General features: G+C 44.9%; 1 protein-coding gene across 2 annotated transcripts in view; it reads right to left on the bottom strand.

Annotated features, from left to right (window-relative positions):
- Positions 1-18,740, bottom strand: part of HIRA (histone cell cycle regulator) — a 73,060-nt gene extending 54,320 nt beyond the window's left edge. For both annotated transcript variants that reach the window (XM_081122651.1, XM_081122652.1), the window contains exons 1-2: positions 18,614-18,740; positions 483-545 (exon numbers count right to left, since the gene is read on the bottom strand). In XM_081122651.1, the coding sequence (XP_080978777.1) occupies positions 483-545; positions 18,614-18,650 (100 nt within the window). In that variant the 5' untranslated portion in view covers positions 18,651-18,740. The remainder of the gene's footprint in view (positions 1-482; positions 546-18,613) is intronic.
- Between the last annotated feature and the right edge of the window lie 158 nt (positions 18,741-18,898).

Below are 18,898 nucleotides of genomic sequence, written 5' to 3'. Positions count from 1 at the left end.
TCAAATGGTGTGTGCATTTGTACTTGCCCTCTAACCCAGTTGAACTGCTCTGAGCCCAGAGAATGGGCCTAATAACTACATGACTGACCCTGGAGGCTAACCATCTCCTCCCCCTTTCAGATGAGAAAATACTGCCAGAGCCAAGATGAGGACCAAGTGCCCTCACCTCTGAGGCCGGGGCTTTGTCTATGGGACCGCCTGCCACTCTCCACGCTCAATAATCTTGGGCTCGGACATGCAAATTGATTTTAATACTAACCCAATAAACAGAAATTAGAAAGAGAAACCTGCCAGAAACCTGCTGTCTCTATAGAGAGCACACTCTAGTGCAAAAAAAGGATTTTGATGTGACTTGTTTAGACTTAAAGTGAGTCACATCCATACTGAAAACAGCAAATATTCTTTCTATAGCTCAGTAGGTAACCAGGAGAAGCAAAGCTAGGCGCAGGGCTGTAAGCATCCCCATTATTCCGTGAACATACCTTGTCCTCCAGTTGCGAACTTGGTCCCGTCAGGGTGAATATCAACTGAAAATATTGGCTTTCCTGGAAACAAAGAAAACACACACACAAAATCTGCTTTGGCTTTTTAAATTTATTTTTATTTTAAAATTTTTTTTATTAAAAAAAAAAAATTTTTTTAAAAATATATCTTTATTGATTTCAGAGAGCGGAAAGGAGAGGCAGAGAGAGAGATAGAAACATCAATGATGAGAGAGTCATTGATCGAGCCCACAACCCGGGCATGTGCCCTGACCGGGAATTGAACCCTGATCGCCTGGATCCTAGGCCGATGCTCAACCGCTGAGCCACGCCCGGTCAGGCTGCTTTGGCTTTTATTCGTGGAAGAACAGCAACAGACTCAAACTTTTAAAATATTGGTTATACAAATAATATCTCTAATCACAGATCCGAGGAAAAAATAATATACTACCAATGTCCACTTACTTGTGAGGGTAGAGTAAATTAACTTTTAAAGTATAAACTGATAGAAGACTCTCCAAGTGACATTAAATAGCTGAAAGTCTAAAAGTGGGACAAAGCATTTCGTCACTAGAATGACTGAGCCCACAGGTCACCTGGGCATTCACAGAGGTCCACTGGATAAGAGCCTGACACCTTCCAGGGATGCATGTCTGTAAAGGCTCATGACAACAGCTCTGAGTCACAGGGGCTATACACATCCAGCCATCTTCCCATCCCATCAATCAGCCTGACATGGGAAGCATGCTCTGGCTTTTCTGTCTGTCTGAGAGCTGGGTAGGGCCAGTGGCTGTCCATAACACACCGCTTCTCTCATCATGCTTCTGCTTCCAAAAAGCTTCGCCCCCATACATTTGTGCTGCATCAAAGTCAATGGAGAGTCTGCCTTCTCGGGATCTCCTCTTGCTCACCCTCCTCCATGGTATGTGCTCTATGTTCAAATAAATGTTCAGTCCCTCCTAGGGAAAGAGCTATGGCAACTAGCTCTTGGAGTCCCCACAGCGTCCAGTAAGAGCCCAGGCCCACACCAGAAGCCCATGAAGCGAGATGGCTAGCTGGGTAAGTCAGACTAACAAAGGCACCATAAGAACTCAAAACCCAGCAGACAGTGGGAGTAATCCTGGGGCCTGTGCCAGACGACTTTGTCTAGCTCCCTGGTCTGCCTGCAGACTCAGAGTGTCATGTCAATAGCTGTTGAGTTCATCACCACATCCTCAGCTTCTAGCACAGGCCTGGTGAGTGGTAGCCTAGTAATACTTGTTCAGGGACAAATTTAGATGGCATGACAATGAACTGAGCACCAGCAATTGCTGATACAAAGGGCTGTTGCCAAAGAGTTTCTTAGTCAAGGATGCACTGTCTCTATCACCCACGGAGAGGTGGCATGGACACTAGGACAAGAGTTACCAGCTCTAGAATTACAAGGTGGCAAGTGTGGGCAGTGGCTGCCTAAGGGCTGAAAGTCCTGCCAGGGCTCCCATCCAAGTGTGGAAAATCAATTGCTGGTACCCCAAAGGCAATGGCCAGCATTGGCCCCAGGCAGCACCCAGCTTCTCTCGTCATCTTCTGGAGAGCCATGCCCTTACAGTCTAATCAAGCATGAGCTTCCACAAGGCAAGGGGAAATGTGCACCCCTTTTTAGTGGCCGTTACGTGGTAGTGGGAGACACAGCCATGCAAGGCCACGAGCAAGCAGGTATAAACACCTATTTTGTCTTAGGAGCAAGTAGAAATCTAGGAAAATCTGAAAATCACACCACATGTTATCTTCAGTACTTACTGAATTCCAAAATAACAAAGGCTACCACAACTGGCCATGCTAGCAGTCCCTGAGCCCTTGGGTCACCTCCAGGGCCACACAGAGCCAGAGTTCTATAGTGACAGGTCAAGTTCAGCCAAGTAGCTGCTGACCGCACTCCTGGAGTACTGTAATGTGCTCAAAGATATTTCAGTCCTAGTCTGCTCTGAGCTTTCATTCCAAAAGTTCATAAGACAAGCCCCAACACAGCTTGGTACTCTATAATCTCTGAAGGAACCAAACCCAGCAGTGCAATGCACTGACAGAGACCTAAAGAGGAAGCTTGCAAGTTCTCCTCCCATAGCCTGGCCAGGGCAGACCCTGATCACTCCCACCTTCATCTTCAAGCAAGGACTCCAAAAACTATAGAGTGGGCGAAAAGAGGCAGGTGCTGAGAACACAGGTGAGGACTGAATGTGCTCCAACTGGTCCTTCCCTGCATGTGCACTCAGGCCCATGCTGGCACACCCATACCCTTCCTGGGCTCGGTGGTTGCCATGTGTGATAAGCCAGAGTCCCACATGCTGCTGTTGAGAATGTGCCTCCCTTTCTCATAGGCTGAGGGCCTGGGAGAGAAGCAGTTGTGGGTTTCTTGCCCATCTGGCTGCGAGAAGTGCCTCAAAGGAAAGCCTCAAGAAACAAGAAAGGACAATTGGGGCTGTGGGCCCAGCCTCGAGTAGTGCACATGCCGCTGCTCCAAAGGCTGTAAGAAATGGAGAGACCATGACACCTAGTGCTATGACTGAGGCTTGGACAGTGACCAATTAGCACCACTAGGAGCCTTGTGAACTTCAAAAGAGCAGATACCTCTAAGAATAATGAGGACAGTGGCAGGGGAGCCTTGACCCCATCGGTGCTACGATTTTTACTCGGGGCCTCCTGGGGAATCTGTAGCAGGCTGGCCCTTGAAGGTGCCAGCTAGCCACTCCTTCCAGGAGAGCCAGAACCATGCTGCGGTATGTCCCATGGAGCTCTGCTTTTCAAGGCCAGACCCTCCCCTCCTCCACCCATGACATGCTCTTGAGTAACTGAGGGCTGAGGTGAATACTTCTGACATCCTAATTTTACCATGAGAGGGAAACTGAGGCATACAGAGGTTAAAAAAATTGTCCAAGGCCACAGAGCTGCCTGGTAGAGTCCAGGTATCTGGCTCCAGAACCCAAAGCGTTAAATACTGTGCTTTGCTGCCTCTCTAGGTGAAGCTGGGAGGTGGCGTGCCTGGGGCTGCTATGAGGGTCAGGATGACACTGCTGGGAGGAAACTGATGCAAAGTCAATGGGTGAAATGCATATAAGGAAACAAGAGCCAGAGTGAGAGCCAGAGCGAGAGTGCGTGCATACGCATGCAATGGGTCCTGATGACCTGGTCTGGGCCCTTGGACTTGCTATGCTGAGCATTACCCTGAACACCTCAGTCCCGTGGGCCCGTGTGCTTCCCTCCCATTGAATTTGGGCTGGCCAGTGACATGTTTTAACAGAATGTGACAGAAGCAACACTGCTCTAGTTCTAGGCTTAAGCCTACAAAAGGTCAGCAATGGCTCTCTGAAGAAAGCCAACTGCCATGTAAGAAGTCCAACTACCCTGAGAACACTGTGCTGAGAGGAGGGAGAATCGGTCACATGGAGATAAGCAAAGAACCCAGATAACAGTGAGACTCAAGGACCCAACACAGGAGCCAAGGTGAGCTGCCCCTCCTGAGACCTGCCAAGTTTCAGAATCACAGATAATAAAATGGTTGTTGTTTTAAGCCAGCAAGTTTTGGGGTACTTTGTTATGCAAGAGATAACCCAAAATGCCAATTCGTTCACTTTTCTACTTAAGCCAAGCTGAGCTGGGCATTTGTCATTTTAACCAAAAAAGTTCTAGCTGTCTCAGCATCAGTCTGGAGTAGGCCATCAGAAAGGAACCTAGCCCTCAGATGCTTTCCACCATTCCTTAAGTCTGTGAGACACTGTATTATATATCCCCTCAAGAACTACACCAAAATCACTTACCTCTAAGTCACAGGTTAGCCTGACTCCCCAAAAGCACACACAGATTCACTTCTAAGGATGTCTACTATGAGCCTGATACTAGGCTAAGCAGTGAGAAAATAAAGACAGAAGGCTTAGCTGTGGCTGGTGTGGCTCAGTTGGTTGGAGTGTCAGCCTGTACACCGAAAGGTAGCAGGTTCAGTTCCTGGTCAGGGCACATACCCAGGTTGGGGGTTAGATATCTGGTTGGGGTATGTGCAGAGGGCAGCCGATTAATGTTTCTCTCACCATTGATTTTTCTCTCTTTCTCTCTCCCATCAATTTTTAAAATTAAAAGATAAATAAAAGAAAAAGAAGAAAGGCTCAGCCCTGCCCTCAGGAAGCTCCAGAATGCAGACCCTCATAGAAACCTCACTGGTGTGGTGACACTTGTCCGCACAGGTAGAAAGCCACCTAACTCAGCCTGGAGCTTCCTTCAGAGGAGGAGGAGTTAGCCAGAGGGTCAGGGAGGAGAATTTCAGGTAGAGGAGACAAGGCATGGCCTCAAGGATGAGCCTGGCAAGCTACTGTAAAGGAGAGTGGGGAGAGAAGAGACTGGAGAGACAGGCAGGGCAGGGCAAGGCACCTCTGGGGAGTGCAGCCCTTCCTCTACAGCTACCTCCTAACCAGGAAAATGCCAAGGTAAGATTCACATTTTGGCTCCACACAACTATGTCGAGCATGGGCTTTGGCTGTTAAGCCTGGAAGGGAATTGCTAAGCTGGAGGGTGCCTCCAGGTTCCAGGGGAAGCAGAGATGAGGGTTGGGTACGGGTTTTAGCATTAAACACTTCTGGGTTGAATCCTCAGCCCTGACACAGCCTTGGGTAAGTTATTTAATCTCTCTAAACTCCAGTTCCCTAATCTGTAAAATGGGAGGACACATTCACCCTGACGAGCAACTATGAGAAAGATTAAGATGCTGTGTCACATTGCTTCTAAGATGTATGTTTCATATGTGGACCTTTCTGAAATCAGGACATACCCTGGTGGAAGAGGTGACCGGTATAACTGCCACTCTGTAACTTCTGTAGTGATGTGCCATAGGTTAGATGAAATATGATAGTGGACCTGCACAAAGCCACCAGGGTGGTGCTGGCTCCCCACCTCCTTTCAACACTAGGCTTTTCAGTCCTAAGGAAAATAATAGCTCACATTCCCTCAGTGGGAACAGACCTCTTTTTCCAAAGGGGTCTTTGATGGAGAGGTGAGGAAAAGGATCTTATGGCTAGACTAGAGAACTTTTCCTGTGGCACTGCATAATGACAAAGATGAGCTCCCAACTTCCTCTAGCACTTGGTTTTTCTTTGTATAGAGACAGCAACAAAAGATAAACTAACACACTCCCTGTTCCCTAGAGCCACCAGGCAATGTCATATCCTCTGGAAGATGGCCAGCATGTTCTCCCTGCAAACCCACCACAGCCATTCTCCTTGGGGCTCTGCCTCCAGGTCACCCCTCCCAGACACCTTCCTGGACCTGTCCTTAGTCCACACATAGTACCCTGCTGTCGCTTTCTCCACAGAGCCACAACAGTTGGTCACCTGTCTGGGGGTTGCTGACCTGACAACTGCAGCATGAATGCTCTTCATCTGGCAGGAATAAAGAATACATTATGAAAGCTGGGTTTCAATGGGATGCAGTCAGGTGGAATCCTCCCTCACACCAGGGTTGAAAGACTCAGGGAGGAGGCCCAAATGTGGCTAGAGGATGCTGGGAAGAGAGAAGGGAGGGCACAAACAGGAGTAGCCAGCCCTCTCAATGGCCAAGGACCTTTGATTTGTGCTCCCTTTACACTCAACAGCTCACAGGGCAGGTCCAACTGGAACATCCGTGAGCACGTTTCCCTGGAATGGAAGTTTGGGGGAGCTGAGGCCTTTGCCCGTTGCATACTGCTCCTGGGAACACTTTTCTCTACAGCCCAATAATACTTGGTATTAACAAGTTTTGGTAAATTTGTAATTTAAAATGAAACATGGAAAAAACCTGAAACATTTATTAACTGAAAAAAGTTACAAAACAATAGTAAAATATAAGGTGGATACAAAAGACACGATCTTATATGTAGAAAATCCTAAAGATTCCACAGAATAAACAAATTTGGTAAAGTTGAAGGATACACACGCAACAAACATCAGTAAAAAAAAAAAAAAAAATTTAAGAAAACAATTCCATTTAAAATAGAATCAAAAAGAAAAATTACTTAGAAATAAACTTAACCAAGGCAGCCAAAACTTGTACACTGAAAACTAGAATTGGAAGGCTTGATATCGTTAAGATGTTACTAATACCCAAAGCGCTACAGATTTAACACAATCCCAATAAAAACTACAATGATATTTATTGCAGAAATAGAAAAATCCATCTTAAAACTCATGCAATCTCAAGGGATCTTGAATAGTCAAAAGAATCTTGAAACAGAACAAAAATGGAGGTCTCAAATTTCTTGATTTCAAAACTTTCTACAAAACTACAGTAATCAAAACAGTGTGGCCATGGCACAAAGACAGACATACAGATCAATTCAATAGAATAGAGAGCCCAGAAATAATTGTACGCATGGTCAAGTGATTTTTGACAAGGGTAAAAAGACTATTAAATGGGAAAGGACAGATTCTTCAACTAATGGTGCTGGGAAAACAACACCCACATGCAAAAGAACGGAGTTGGACCCTTACCTAACACCATATATAAAAACTAACTCAAAATGGATCAAAGACCCAAATATAAAACCTAACACTATAAAACTCTTAGAAGAAAACAAGGGAAAAGCTTCACAACATTGGATTTGGCAAAGATTTCTTACATATGATACCAAATGCTCAGGCATTAAGAGAAAAAATAGACAAACTGAACATCTTAAAAATTAAAAACTTTTATCCATCAAAGGATACTAAAACAGAATAAAGGCAACCCAAAGAATGGGAGAAAATATCTGCAAATCAAACATCTGAGAAGAGATTAATGCCCAGAACATATAGAGAACTCTTAAAATTTAATAGCAAAAAAAAACAAACAAAAAAAGTCAATTAAAAAATGGGCAAAGGACTTGACTAGACATTTCTCCAAAGAAGATATATAAAATGGTCAACAAGCATATGAAAAGATGCTCATCATCATTAACTATCAAGGAAATTCAAGTCAAAACCAGAATGAGATATTATCTTACACCCATTAGGATGGGTACTATCAAAAGAAGAAAAAAGAAAACAAGTACTGGTGGATGCAGAGTAATTGGAAGGCTTATCCATTGCTAGTAGGAATGTAAAATGGTGCAGCCACTATGGAAAACAGTATGGTGGTTCCTCAAAAAATTAAAAATAGAATTACCTATGATCCAGCAATTCCACTTCTGGGTATATATTTGAAAGAATTGAAAGTAGGGTCTCAAAGACGTATTTGTACACCCATGTTGATAATATCATTATTCACAATAGCTAAGAGGGAGAAGCAATCAAAGTGTCCACTGATGGATGAATAGATAAGCAAGTTCTGGTATATCCATATAAAGAAATATTATTCAGCCTTAAAAAGGAAAGTAAATTCTTGAACCTTAAAGGTATTATGCTAATTGACATAAGCCAGTCACAAAAGCACAGATACTATATGATTCCACTTATATGAGGTTGCTAGAGTAGTCAAATTCATAGGGACAGAGAGTACAATAGTGGGTGCCAGGAGCTGGGGGAAGGGAATATGGAGAGTTGTTGCTTAATTGGTATATAGTTTCAGTTTGGCAAGATGAAAAGTTCTGGAGATATTTTGCACAACAGTGTGAATAAACATAACATTATTGAATTATTAACTCAAAAGATTAAGATGATACATTTTATGATATATGTATTTTACTATAACTTAAAAAAATGCTAATCAAAACCAAACCAAACATATATCTATAAGATAGAGGAGCATGGAAGGGAGGTGGATGTGGTTGTAGAAGGTGTTGGAACTGCTTAGTGTCTTGACTGTGGTGGTGAATATGCGGACCTAGACAGGTAGAAAATTGTATAGAACTAAATACCCACATACACACAAATGAGTACAAATAAAAGTGGAGAAATCTGAATAAGATAGGTGGATTGTGTCAATGTCAATGTGGTATTTTACTATAGTTTTGTAAAATGTTACCACTGGGAGAAAATGGACAAAGTGTACAAAAGATCTCTTTCATTATTTCATTCAACTGCATGTAAATCTACAATTACTTCAACGAGAAACACTTATACAAATGGTCTGTTTTTAAAAAACTATATATATTTATGTGTGTGTGTGATAACATTAAGGTAATAAAGGTAAATATCAAAACACCCGTGGCTCTCATAATAGAACAGATTCTTTTCTTGTGCAGGTGATAACATGCATACTCTACAACCAGCAGTCTCTCTGGAGAAACTTTTGCACCTAAGTACTCTAAATACGCAGGTAACTCCTCTATCCAGCAGCCTACCAGACCTCTCTCATCCTTAACTTCTCCCAGCAGAGATCTCCTGATCTGCACACCCATACCTGCTCTACTGGCTGTCTGCCCATCAGAGTTAAGGCCATGTGCTAGTCAGAAGAAGCCAATAGGCTAGGCACAGCAGCCACACTGCCTATGACTTTTCTGGCCTCATTTCCTGGTTCCTTTCTTTCCAATCACTGGTCCAGTCCCCTGGCCTCCTTTCTGTTCCTAGGCTGCAGTGGGCACACTCCCACCCAGAGTCCTGCCCTGGATCTTTCCTCAGCTGGAAGTTCTCCCAGATAGTACAGACCATGGCTCCTTCCTTGCCCCCTTCTAGTCTTCACTCAATGTCCCCCTCTCACTGAGGCCTACCCTAACCATCCTACTTGAAAGTTACTTTCCCCAACCTGGCACAACCAATCCCTCTAATACTGATCTATTTTTTTCTTAGCAATTTCTTAGTTTATAATTTCCTTTATTGTATGTCTGTCCATTCTGCCCACCAGAATGTAAACTCCAAGAGCTCAGAAATTTTTATCTGTTTTAGTCATGGAGTTTTTTCCAGCTGTGGCTTGGCACTTAGCAAGCACCTAATAAATACTTGCTGTTGTTAATAGCTGGAGAAAGCCCACAGCAAAGGCCCAAAATTCAAACACACCTTCACAGTGTCACTAGCATCCTAGTCTTTGGAAGGTAGGCTCCTCATCTCCTGAAGAGGGGAAACAGATGTCACCAACCACCTCACAGAGCCACCTGCTGCTATTATCTCTACTGCTTTCAACCACAAAAAACGTCTCCAGCCTTAAGTAAGCAGTACCACAATGACATCTAATAGGTGTCAGGCGGCTGAGAGATTCAAAACACAGCACAGGAAGGAAGCTGTAGCAATCATGAAACCGCCACCCCCTCCCCCCCAAATAAAGTAGAGAGTGACAGGTATATCATTTATAGACCTTAATCACTTCTCCTGCAGCATTTGCCAACACATAATCAAGTTTTGGTAACAGTCACTATCTGTTTCTTCATACTCTTTTCTAATTTTGCAGAACATAGATATTCCTCAAAAATGATCTGCAAAATAGACTTCTATAAATTTACTCATCTCTTCCACCCAGTTCCATTAGAAAATTAAGAGCAATTAAGAACCACATTTCCATTGTGGGGCAGGGATATCTGTTAGCTTAACAACCACAGTTAAGAAAATAATACTATAGTTAATACTGTGTTGCATATTTGAAAGAAGCTTAGAGGGTAAATTGCAAACGTTCTCATCACAGAAAAAAAAAATTTTGTAACTATGTTTGGTGCCAAATGTTAACTAGATATTTGGTAATCATTTTGCAATATTTAGAAATACTGAATCATTATGTTGTACACTTGACACTGATATAATGTATTTCAATTATACCTCAACTTAAAAAAAAGAAAATAACAAACCAATGATATTAAATGGAAACTGCATGGCAACATGTTAGCTATTCCAGTTATATGTGCAATGCAAGGCCTGAAGGAGGCTACACAATAAAAACACTGGATTTGCTGAGGTACCAGGGATTTGGCTAAGGTCTTGAAAAATTTAGATACTTTTTAAACAAACAAAAAATTCAGATACTCTTATCATGTGGTATGTACAGTAAATAAAATGTGTGTTTTTTTAGAAAAAGGCACCAAGTCACCAGTTATTCTTTTCCAAATGGTCTGAAAGACAAGTTTTAACAATATATTTTCCTTTTTGCATTTTCTAATTTTCTAAATTAAACAGGTATTACTTCTATAATAAAAAAATAATTTTACATTTTACAAATTAAAAATACAAAATCACAATATGCTTCATTCTCCACATTCACACATATACCATAAAAAGTAGCCTAGTATAATTATATATGGCAATTGTCACTAGCCAAAAATAACGGTATTTGTCCTATTCCTTAAAACTCTAGAATGGAGCTCTAGCATTTTCAAAAGGGAGAAGGCAGAGAGGCTACTCACCAAACAGGTGCTTGGGGAAGGCCCTATGTGGTGGTCTCACTGTCTAATTGAATCTGGGCTCTAGCTGCTCCTTTCACAGTCTTACTGATCCCAGTGGACAGCACAGGAGTCACCCTTCAGCCTTCCTCCCTTATCTCACACTCCACATTCTACCTCAGCAATATATCTGTAACTCAAACTTTCTAGGAGGTGCAAATGTTCCATAGCTTGAGTGGGGAACAGGTTACAGAGTGTATTTGTTTGTAAAAATTCATCAAATTGTACACCCTAGGCCTGTGCATTTCACTATGTAAGTTATACCTAAAAAGTAATGTATGTGTGGCTCTGGCCAGGTAACTTGGTTGGAATAACAAATCGATGTCTCTCTCTCAAATCAATATTAAAAAAAAGGCTTTTAAAAAAGTAATGTATGTGTGTATTACACACACACACACTCAGAATCCAACTATTTCTCACCACCACCATCACCTCCATCACCACCCTGGTCCAAGCTATGGTCATCTCTTGCCTAGATCATTGTGACAGCCTCTTATCAGGCCTCCCTTACTCCCAATCCCAACCTAGTCCCCAAGCAGGGCGAGGAAGATCTCCAAGACCCAAGTCAGATCCTCTGTTTCCATCCCACAGAGAATCAAAACCTTCTAACAGCCCACCAGGTCCTCCCAGTCAGTTCATTGTTCTTCCTCTGGCCTCACCTCTTGGTGCTCTTGCCCTTGTGTTGCTCTAGTCTCACTCAAATCATAAGACATTCTTGCTGTTCCTCAAACCCACCAAGCTGTTCTCTATTCCTGGAATGCTCCTCCCTCAGATGGCAGCCTTCCTTCCCTCCATCAGGTCTGTTGTGAGCAGATACAGTGGTACCCTGTCCAGGTCCCCTCCCTCCGGGAATGAAGCACACTCCCACAGCTGTAAAGTGTGCTTTTTTCTCTCTCTCTACACCATTTGCTATCTATTCTATTTCATCTACTCCCTTTCCTAAAATGGAAAGCTCTAAGACACAATTATATAAATAGGTTCCTTGGGTAAAGACTTGGGCAGAATGCTTCCCTCTCGTTGTTGGAACCCCCAGCAAATTCTACCAGATAGTCTGATCTATCAGAGGAGCCAGCCAGGATGAACAGGAAGTTTGCTGAAGCAAGTCAACTCTACTAGCCAAGGGTGGCAGACACTGTGGGCTGCCCATCCACCAGCCACCTTCCATCACCCTCCACCCTTCCTCCAATATTCAACACTCACTTGACATTTACTGGGTGCCTACCTTGGTGTGTGCCAAGCACTGTCCAAGGCTCTGGGAATACAGCATTAGCAAAGACAAAGCCTCTGCCCTTCAAGAGCTTACTTTTGGTTGGGAGGTCTCTAGCAGAACCCCAATTTTAGCCAGGTATTTCCCCCTCCCCTATGTAAACCAGCAGGCAATGGTGATAAGTGTAAGAGAAGGCAATGAGGAAGACTCAAAGTCCACGACTGGGGCACAGGCCCCTTCCTAAAAGCATTCTGTTGATACCCCATGACTGAAGAGCTCTTGAAAATCAAATGCTAGAGAAGGCTCGCCAAGCATACCTCAAGAGTAATTTGCCAGGTTAGAAGCCTCAAGGCCCTGAGTGGCTACAAAAGCAGCTGCAGGACAACAATATTCAAGCACAAAGGGGCTCCTGGTACCAAGCTATATCATGTGGTCTCTGAAAGCTCTTTCCAAGGAGGAAAAGGGTACGCTACCTCTCCAGCACAGAGGTGCCCAGCACAGAGACAGACCAACACTTGGTAATTAGGAGCGAACCTGGGCTCTGGCTGGAGTCTGGGTGTGACACCTAACTCACCCCCTTTACATCTAGTGTAATTCTGGGTAGGTCACCTCATCTTACGCAGCCTGTTTCCACCTGCAATTGTACTGGTAGGGATGTTTTCTTTCTACTGCAAGTCAGAGAATTTCAAGGGTAATCTATATATAACAAGTCCTGAGATGCGTCAGCTTCCGGTGTGTTAATTTAGCAGCTTAAGGAGCCACATCCTTCCACCCACCTCTCCTGTAACCCTCAGTGTGAGCCTTGTTCTTATGGTGACAGGCTGACTGCCACATGCATACCTAGTGAAGTCCAGCAGGAGAGAGAAGGACCTCTCACATATCTCTTCTTACCCGATTCCCAGCAGACATCCCCTCTCAGTCTTATTGGCTAGAATGGCATCAAATGGCTGTTCCCCAATGGCTGGCACTCACCCACATACTAGCTTTGGGCTATCAAGACTTGCCCCTGCAGTCTGGCCTGCAGAAGAGGACAGACACCGGAAAAACACTGAGATTGTGCATGAAAGAAATAAGGGGCAGGCAACCCATAATATTTGCAATGCTCCCTATTTCCTACTTAATAATGTGGACACCAACCATGGCCCCACTCACCTCTTTAGGTGTTGCTGCTCATCTTGGTAGGATAATAAAATGTACTTGCATCAATTTTTGGTCCCAGGGCTCATTCCAGGCCTGTTTCATGTGCTAGACACCTACGCAGTCTATAGGCAAAAACTCTGGATAAATGAAACAGCCTAGCAATCTCTGGGGAAAAGAGAGGTCAAGAGAGATATAGTCCTCTCTCCATGGTCACTGACAGGACCCAAGATCAATGCAATGGCAGCAGATCCCCTCAGAGGCCAGAGGTCCCCTCCAAGCTGTAAACTACAATTCTGTTCATGGAGGGAAAACATCTTTTCAACTACTTCTTAGATAAAAACAAATGTTTAAGAAAAGCCCATTTTCTAGCCCTCATTCTTAGTCTTTCTCCAGCATACTAAAGAAATAAACTCAGACGCCTGGCCGGGTGTGGCTCAGTGGTTGAGCATCAACCTAGGATCTAGGAGATCGCGCTTCAATTCCTGGTCAGGGCCCATGCCCCAGTTAAGGGCTCGATCCCCAGTCAGGGGCGTGCAAGAGGCAGCTGATCAATGATGCCTCTCTAATCATTGATGTTTCTATCTCTCTCTCTCTCTCTCTCTCTCTCCTTCCTCTCTCTGAAATCAATAAAGATATATTTTAAAAAAGAAAAAAAGAAATAAACTCAGAGAGTGACCCAAATCTACAGTCACCTGCCCCTCCGTTTTCAGTGTCTATCCATCCCTTACCTCCACTACCACCGACCTGTCTCCCTCATCATCTCTCGACTCGGGGAACTGCCTCTGAACTCCTTTGGCGCCTTCTGTAGACACAAGTTGGGTGTCATATCCAGCCTGCTCAGAAACCTCAACCTGCCCCTCCCCTACCCCCCTAAAAGGACATCTAAGCTTCTACCAAGGTGCTTTAGGCTCCACCTACCAGCCCATTCTCCCCTTCACCTGCTCAGTCATGCCCTAACATGCTGTCTCCTCTTAAATGCTCTCAACCCTCCCACAGCAGCGGGGCCTTTTCCACGATCACAGTCCTCCCGTGGTCAAGGCTCAGCCCAAGGGCACACCACAAACCAGGCCCCCCAGGCTGCGGCCAAGGCAGCTCACCCATTTAGTTGCATTCTAGCATGTGGGGTAGGTCCCTCTCCCACCTACTGCACAGCTTTATACACAGGGATACCTTATGCTCCTCTGATCCCCATAAACTTCTCTCCAGAAGGGTCCAATGTTTGGTGTATAAATCAGTTGAAAATCCACATGTGTACCATCCAAGGCAAAATCCCACCCAGTTTTCTTCTGAATCCTCTTCCATATTCTGGTTATTTTCTTAAATCGACCTACAGTCATCAGGCATGAGTCAGTGAGAGACAGTGTAGAGAGAACTCACATTTCCTGAGTCTTCGCAGGTAGAGGGGAGGCAGGTGTTATTGGCTTCATTTAACAGATCAGGAAAAGAAATCAAAAGAAACTTCCCTGACACATTTGGTGAGCAGCAGAGCACAGAGACTCAAGAACAAGACTGACTCTAAAATAAAAGGCAAAACTCCTGTCCTTAAGAGACAGATACACAAAAAGGCAAAAAACAGTAAAGATATTCTTATCTAGAGCAGGGTTTCTCAACCCTGGCACTTTGCTGTGGGTGTATATCCTATACACTACAGGGTGCTCAGCAGCAGTGCTGTGCTCTACCCACTAAATGCCAGTAGCTCTCCAACCCCCTCAGTTGTGAAAACCAAAAATGTCTTCAGACATTGTCCTGTTTGAGAACCCCTTATCTAGAGCAACTACAAAGTTTACCTTAACAACCACTGTGATCATAAAATATTTCCATTAGGATCCCTCCCAGCCTACTCTGAGAGAGAGGTCTGTGGTAGTCCTCCAGTAGCTGTGCAGAACCTTTCCACACCCAGTCCTGAATTCATTACTGTACCATCTTCCCCTTCAAACTGACTTATTTTCACTCAGATGCAGAATGTCTCAATAGGATGTCTTAAAATCCTTTCTGGAATGAGACAGGGTAGGGGGAAAAATAATGCAATCACAGGACAGGAGAGAAAACACACCACAATGCAATGTGATTAACTGACAAATTGTCCTATTACTGAAAAATTTCCAAACACCTTTTACAACACTGCCATCAAAGCAGTGTTGAGCCAGAGGCCAAAGAGGGATGAGAATTCTTTCTGTCCTGGTCCTTCTGGTTAGAATGGGCTTCACTGAAGAGCTGAGCATGAATACTATCTGCCCAGAGGTGAGAATTCCAGAAAAAACTCTAAGGAACAAAGGCCAAGTTATGGGAAGAACCCATCTCAATGAAATTTCCTAAACACTCAAATACAAATTGGGATTTTTCTATAACCAAAATCTCAATCACTTTCACTTTCTAACCAATATATGGATATAACATAACTATGAAATGAACCTTATTTTAGCCAAGCCTAAAATAAAATATAAAGACTACTATAGCTAAGAACAGAGAGTAAAACATGTGTGTATGAACAGTGCCTGGCACCTAACTTCTATATGTTATAAATATTATTAGCTATTATATACGTTAAGGCACTCTTTGGGTCCAGGGTGAAATGATAGGGGTGAGTTTTTATATTTACTCAACTTTACCAAGGTCCAGAAGTGGAATCAATCACAAGAATTTACAGTTAGTAAACGATGGCATCTTGAACCCAATCTGATCTCATTTTCAAGACACATTTCACTGTGATATGACAACTTCAAATTTATTAACTTATTGATTGATCACCATAGAGCAAAGATTCTCAACTGAGGGTGATTCTGGCCACCAGGGGACATTGTCAATGTCTGGATAAATTTTTGGTTGTCACAACTGAGTGTTTATAGGTGGATATGCACCACTGACATCTGATGGGTAGTGGCCAGGGATGCTAACATTCTACAACACACAGAACAATTATATGGTCAACAGTGCTGAGGCTGAGAAACCTTACCTTAGAGGAAAGGTCTTACCACTATTACCAGCCAGGAAAATGAAGACTGAAAGTATGCCTACACCCCAATATATACTTCTTGCTTTGCCTTAAACCTGCCCTATTCTAGCTGCCCTTTCCACCCTGTCTGAATGGATCCCACCATCACAGAGAAACTGCTGGGCTCTCTTGCTCTATCCCTCATTGGACTCTCAGACACCAGAAAAAGTATGTTCAAGCTACATAACAAGTTAGGAGACATAAATACAGAGTAAGGAAGCCAGAAAGTCAACTGATGCAATGTCCAAAGCACCATGGTCTTTTTGGTTTAATCCAAAGTAAGCACCCACCACTCTGGCTTCTGGCTAAGCAGTTCCTGCCCCAGCAGCTCTCAGTTTTCACGAGTTTTTAAAGGACTGATCAATAGGACTGGCTAATGATCCAGACAGTTACCATTTCCTTCAAGATAGTGGTAATTTACCCTAACAGGTCTTCTGAACGCTTGATAAGACAAAGGTTGATTTCAGAAGATTTTAAAAGAAAGGAAATTTAACAAAGAACAAGTTTAAAAGAAGTTAAATTCCATTCAGCCACAGTCTCAGTTTTTAAAATTTTTAATTACGTCTTAGATTTCTAAAGCATTTTACAGTCTGGGGTGCACTTCTGTACCTACCTTCCCGATCAAACATCACAACTGTACTGTGAAGAAGGCAGAGCAGATATAATCAAGTTCCATCCTAGGACTATGGATAGCCCACAGCAACAAGGGGCCCAGGCCTACTGCTCTGCCTACTCTGCCAGGCTGGGATGTTGGCTGCTGGCCCAACTATAGACTCTCACTCGTCTGTGCCTAGATAATCACTTAAGAATCCTGACTGATTCTTACACAGGACAGAACTTGTGTCCTACAAAGGAGCCTGTCACAAAGTTAGAAAATATATGGCAGAAGGCTGAAGAGAGACTGGAAAGGATAGACTGACTATACACACACAGTGATCTACGCAAAATTTTATTTTAAAATAAAAATTCCTTCAGATCACTTACACAACAAACTAGTTCATAATGAAATCTTTCCTTTTCTGATTCACAAGCACCATAATTTATAATTACTGAACATTTGCCCAGTTCTCCAGGAAAAGATCTACACTCTACACATCAAGAAATGCTCTTGGAAATCAACACAGGAGAAATGAAACTAAAGTTCACAGCTTTTGCTTTCATGTACAGTAAACCTAGTTGTGTCTTCATAAATTACAGAAATCTCATCTTTCTTACCTGTTTTAGCCAACATATCCTTTATGTGGAAGACATTGCTAAGTGTGGCAGGGAATACAGAGGGAAATGAGGCAGTCCCCACCCTGGGGGTATATGGAAAGTACACCAACAGGGACAGAGCACACTAGTGGAGTAACTCAGGAGGAATGGTAACAAAAGGAAAAGGTGACCTCACCTGAGCCCTGAAAAATGAGAAAGATATTACAGAAAGGAGAGCACTTCTGACTGAAAGAACACAGATGTTCAGTTCACAGCAACCCCCGGATCAGGTTCAAAACTGAAAAGTTCTATGTACAAAAAAGGCAAAAGCATCTACTCTACTTGCTCTAAAAGAAAACTGTAGCTCCTTGTAGCTGCACTGCAAAGTAGAAATGAGGAACAAGGGGTGACCCTTTGCCTATCAGGAGCCAGAGACAGGCTGGAATCATGACTACAGGCCTTATGCTGGGGGAATGCTCCCTGGGCTTCAGTGCTGTCAGCATGGGGATGGGGGCTCTCTTCCCTCACCTTCCTGGGGGCCTGGGGGTAGGGGAACCAACTCCTGCAGTTGTGTCAACAGGCAGAACTACGACAAAACTGCTGGTTACCAAAGGCTCTCTGTACCACACAGTCTGTTCTCAACCAGAGGACTGGAAGAGTCAGTTCCCCCAGGGTATGCTTTGGAGCCACAGAACTAAGAAAGCCCCTCTCCTAGAACACACTGGTGCCTGATGGGCCCCAACGCAAGTCACCCTGTTACCCCAGCTCAAAATAAACGGGGTTCCTTCGGCTGGGGGACCTCAGCCCTGAGCCACATTCCCCCAACTGGGGGCACTGTCACCAGATCCAGGCCTCAGCCGGAGCATTAACAGCCCCTCCAGCATGGCAGAGACGTGCAGATTTCAGGTATTCACCCCACTAATTAAAGGCTACAAGGGGGGTTGCGCCCAGGTTTCACACATGGAACCATGTGAGCACATCCTGGCTGATGCAGACGAGTGGCAGGAACTGGCTGGCGCCCAAGAGCCGCTCCCCAAAGCCAGGCCGCGGCGCCTCCACGGACCACGGGTGGGCGGCTGAGGGCTCAGCGCAAGTGCTGAGGCGGAGGCGGAGGCAGACTTCGCCGCAACCAAGCGGAGCACGTGCCGGAGCTCGCCGGTCTCCCCGCTCCGAGGACAAAGTCCGTTACCTCCGGCTCCGCGACTCTGGCACCGGGCACCAGGCGTCCGGAGCGAGGCGGGCATGGCCCGCGCGCGGCTCCAACCCGACTCCGGATCCCGATCTGACGCCAGGCTCGGCCTCCCGCGACCCCTGCGTTCACTCACCATTGTGGTTGACCCAGGTCGGCTTCAGGAGCTTCATTGTTCGGCCGCCGCCGCCGCCGGGCTGAGGCGAGAGCCCCGTCCTTCAACGCGCGCGGGCCATGGAGCCACCGCCGCCGCTTCCTCCCGCGCCGCCCGCCCTCCAGCCGCCGCCCGCTCCGCGCCCTCAGTGCCGCCACGCCATCGCCGGCTCGCGCCCTAGGCCGCCGCCACAGCCGCCCCCCGCGCTCGGCCGCCACCGCCGCCGCCACAGCCGCATCCCCTGCGCCGCTCCTCCTCCGGCGGCTC

This window comes from Miniopterus schreibersii, assembly GCF_964146895.1.
Source record: "Miniopterus schreibersii genome assembly, chromosome: 20".
Classification (NCBI taxonomy): Eukaryota; Metazoa; Chordata; class Mammalia; order Chiroptera; family Miniopteridae; genus Miniopterus; species Miniopterus schreibersii.
The sequence above is the reverse complement of the archived record's forward strand: the minus strand, read 5'-3'. Positions and strand labels throughout refer to the sequence as shown.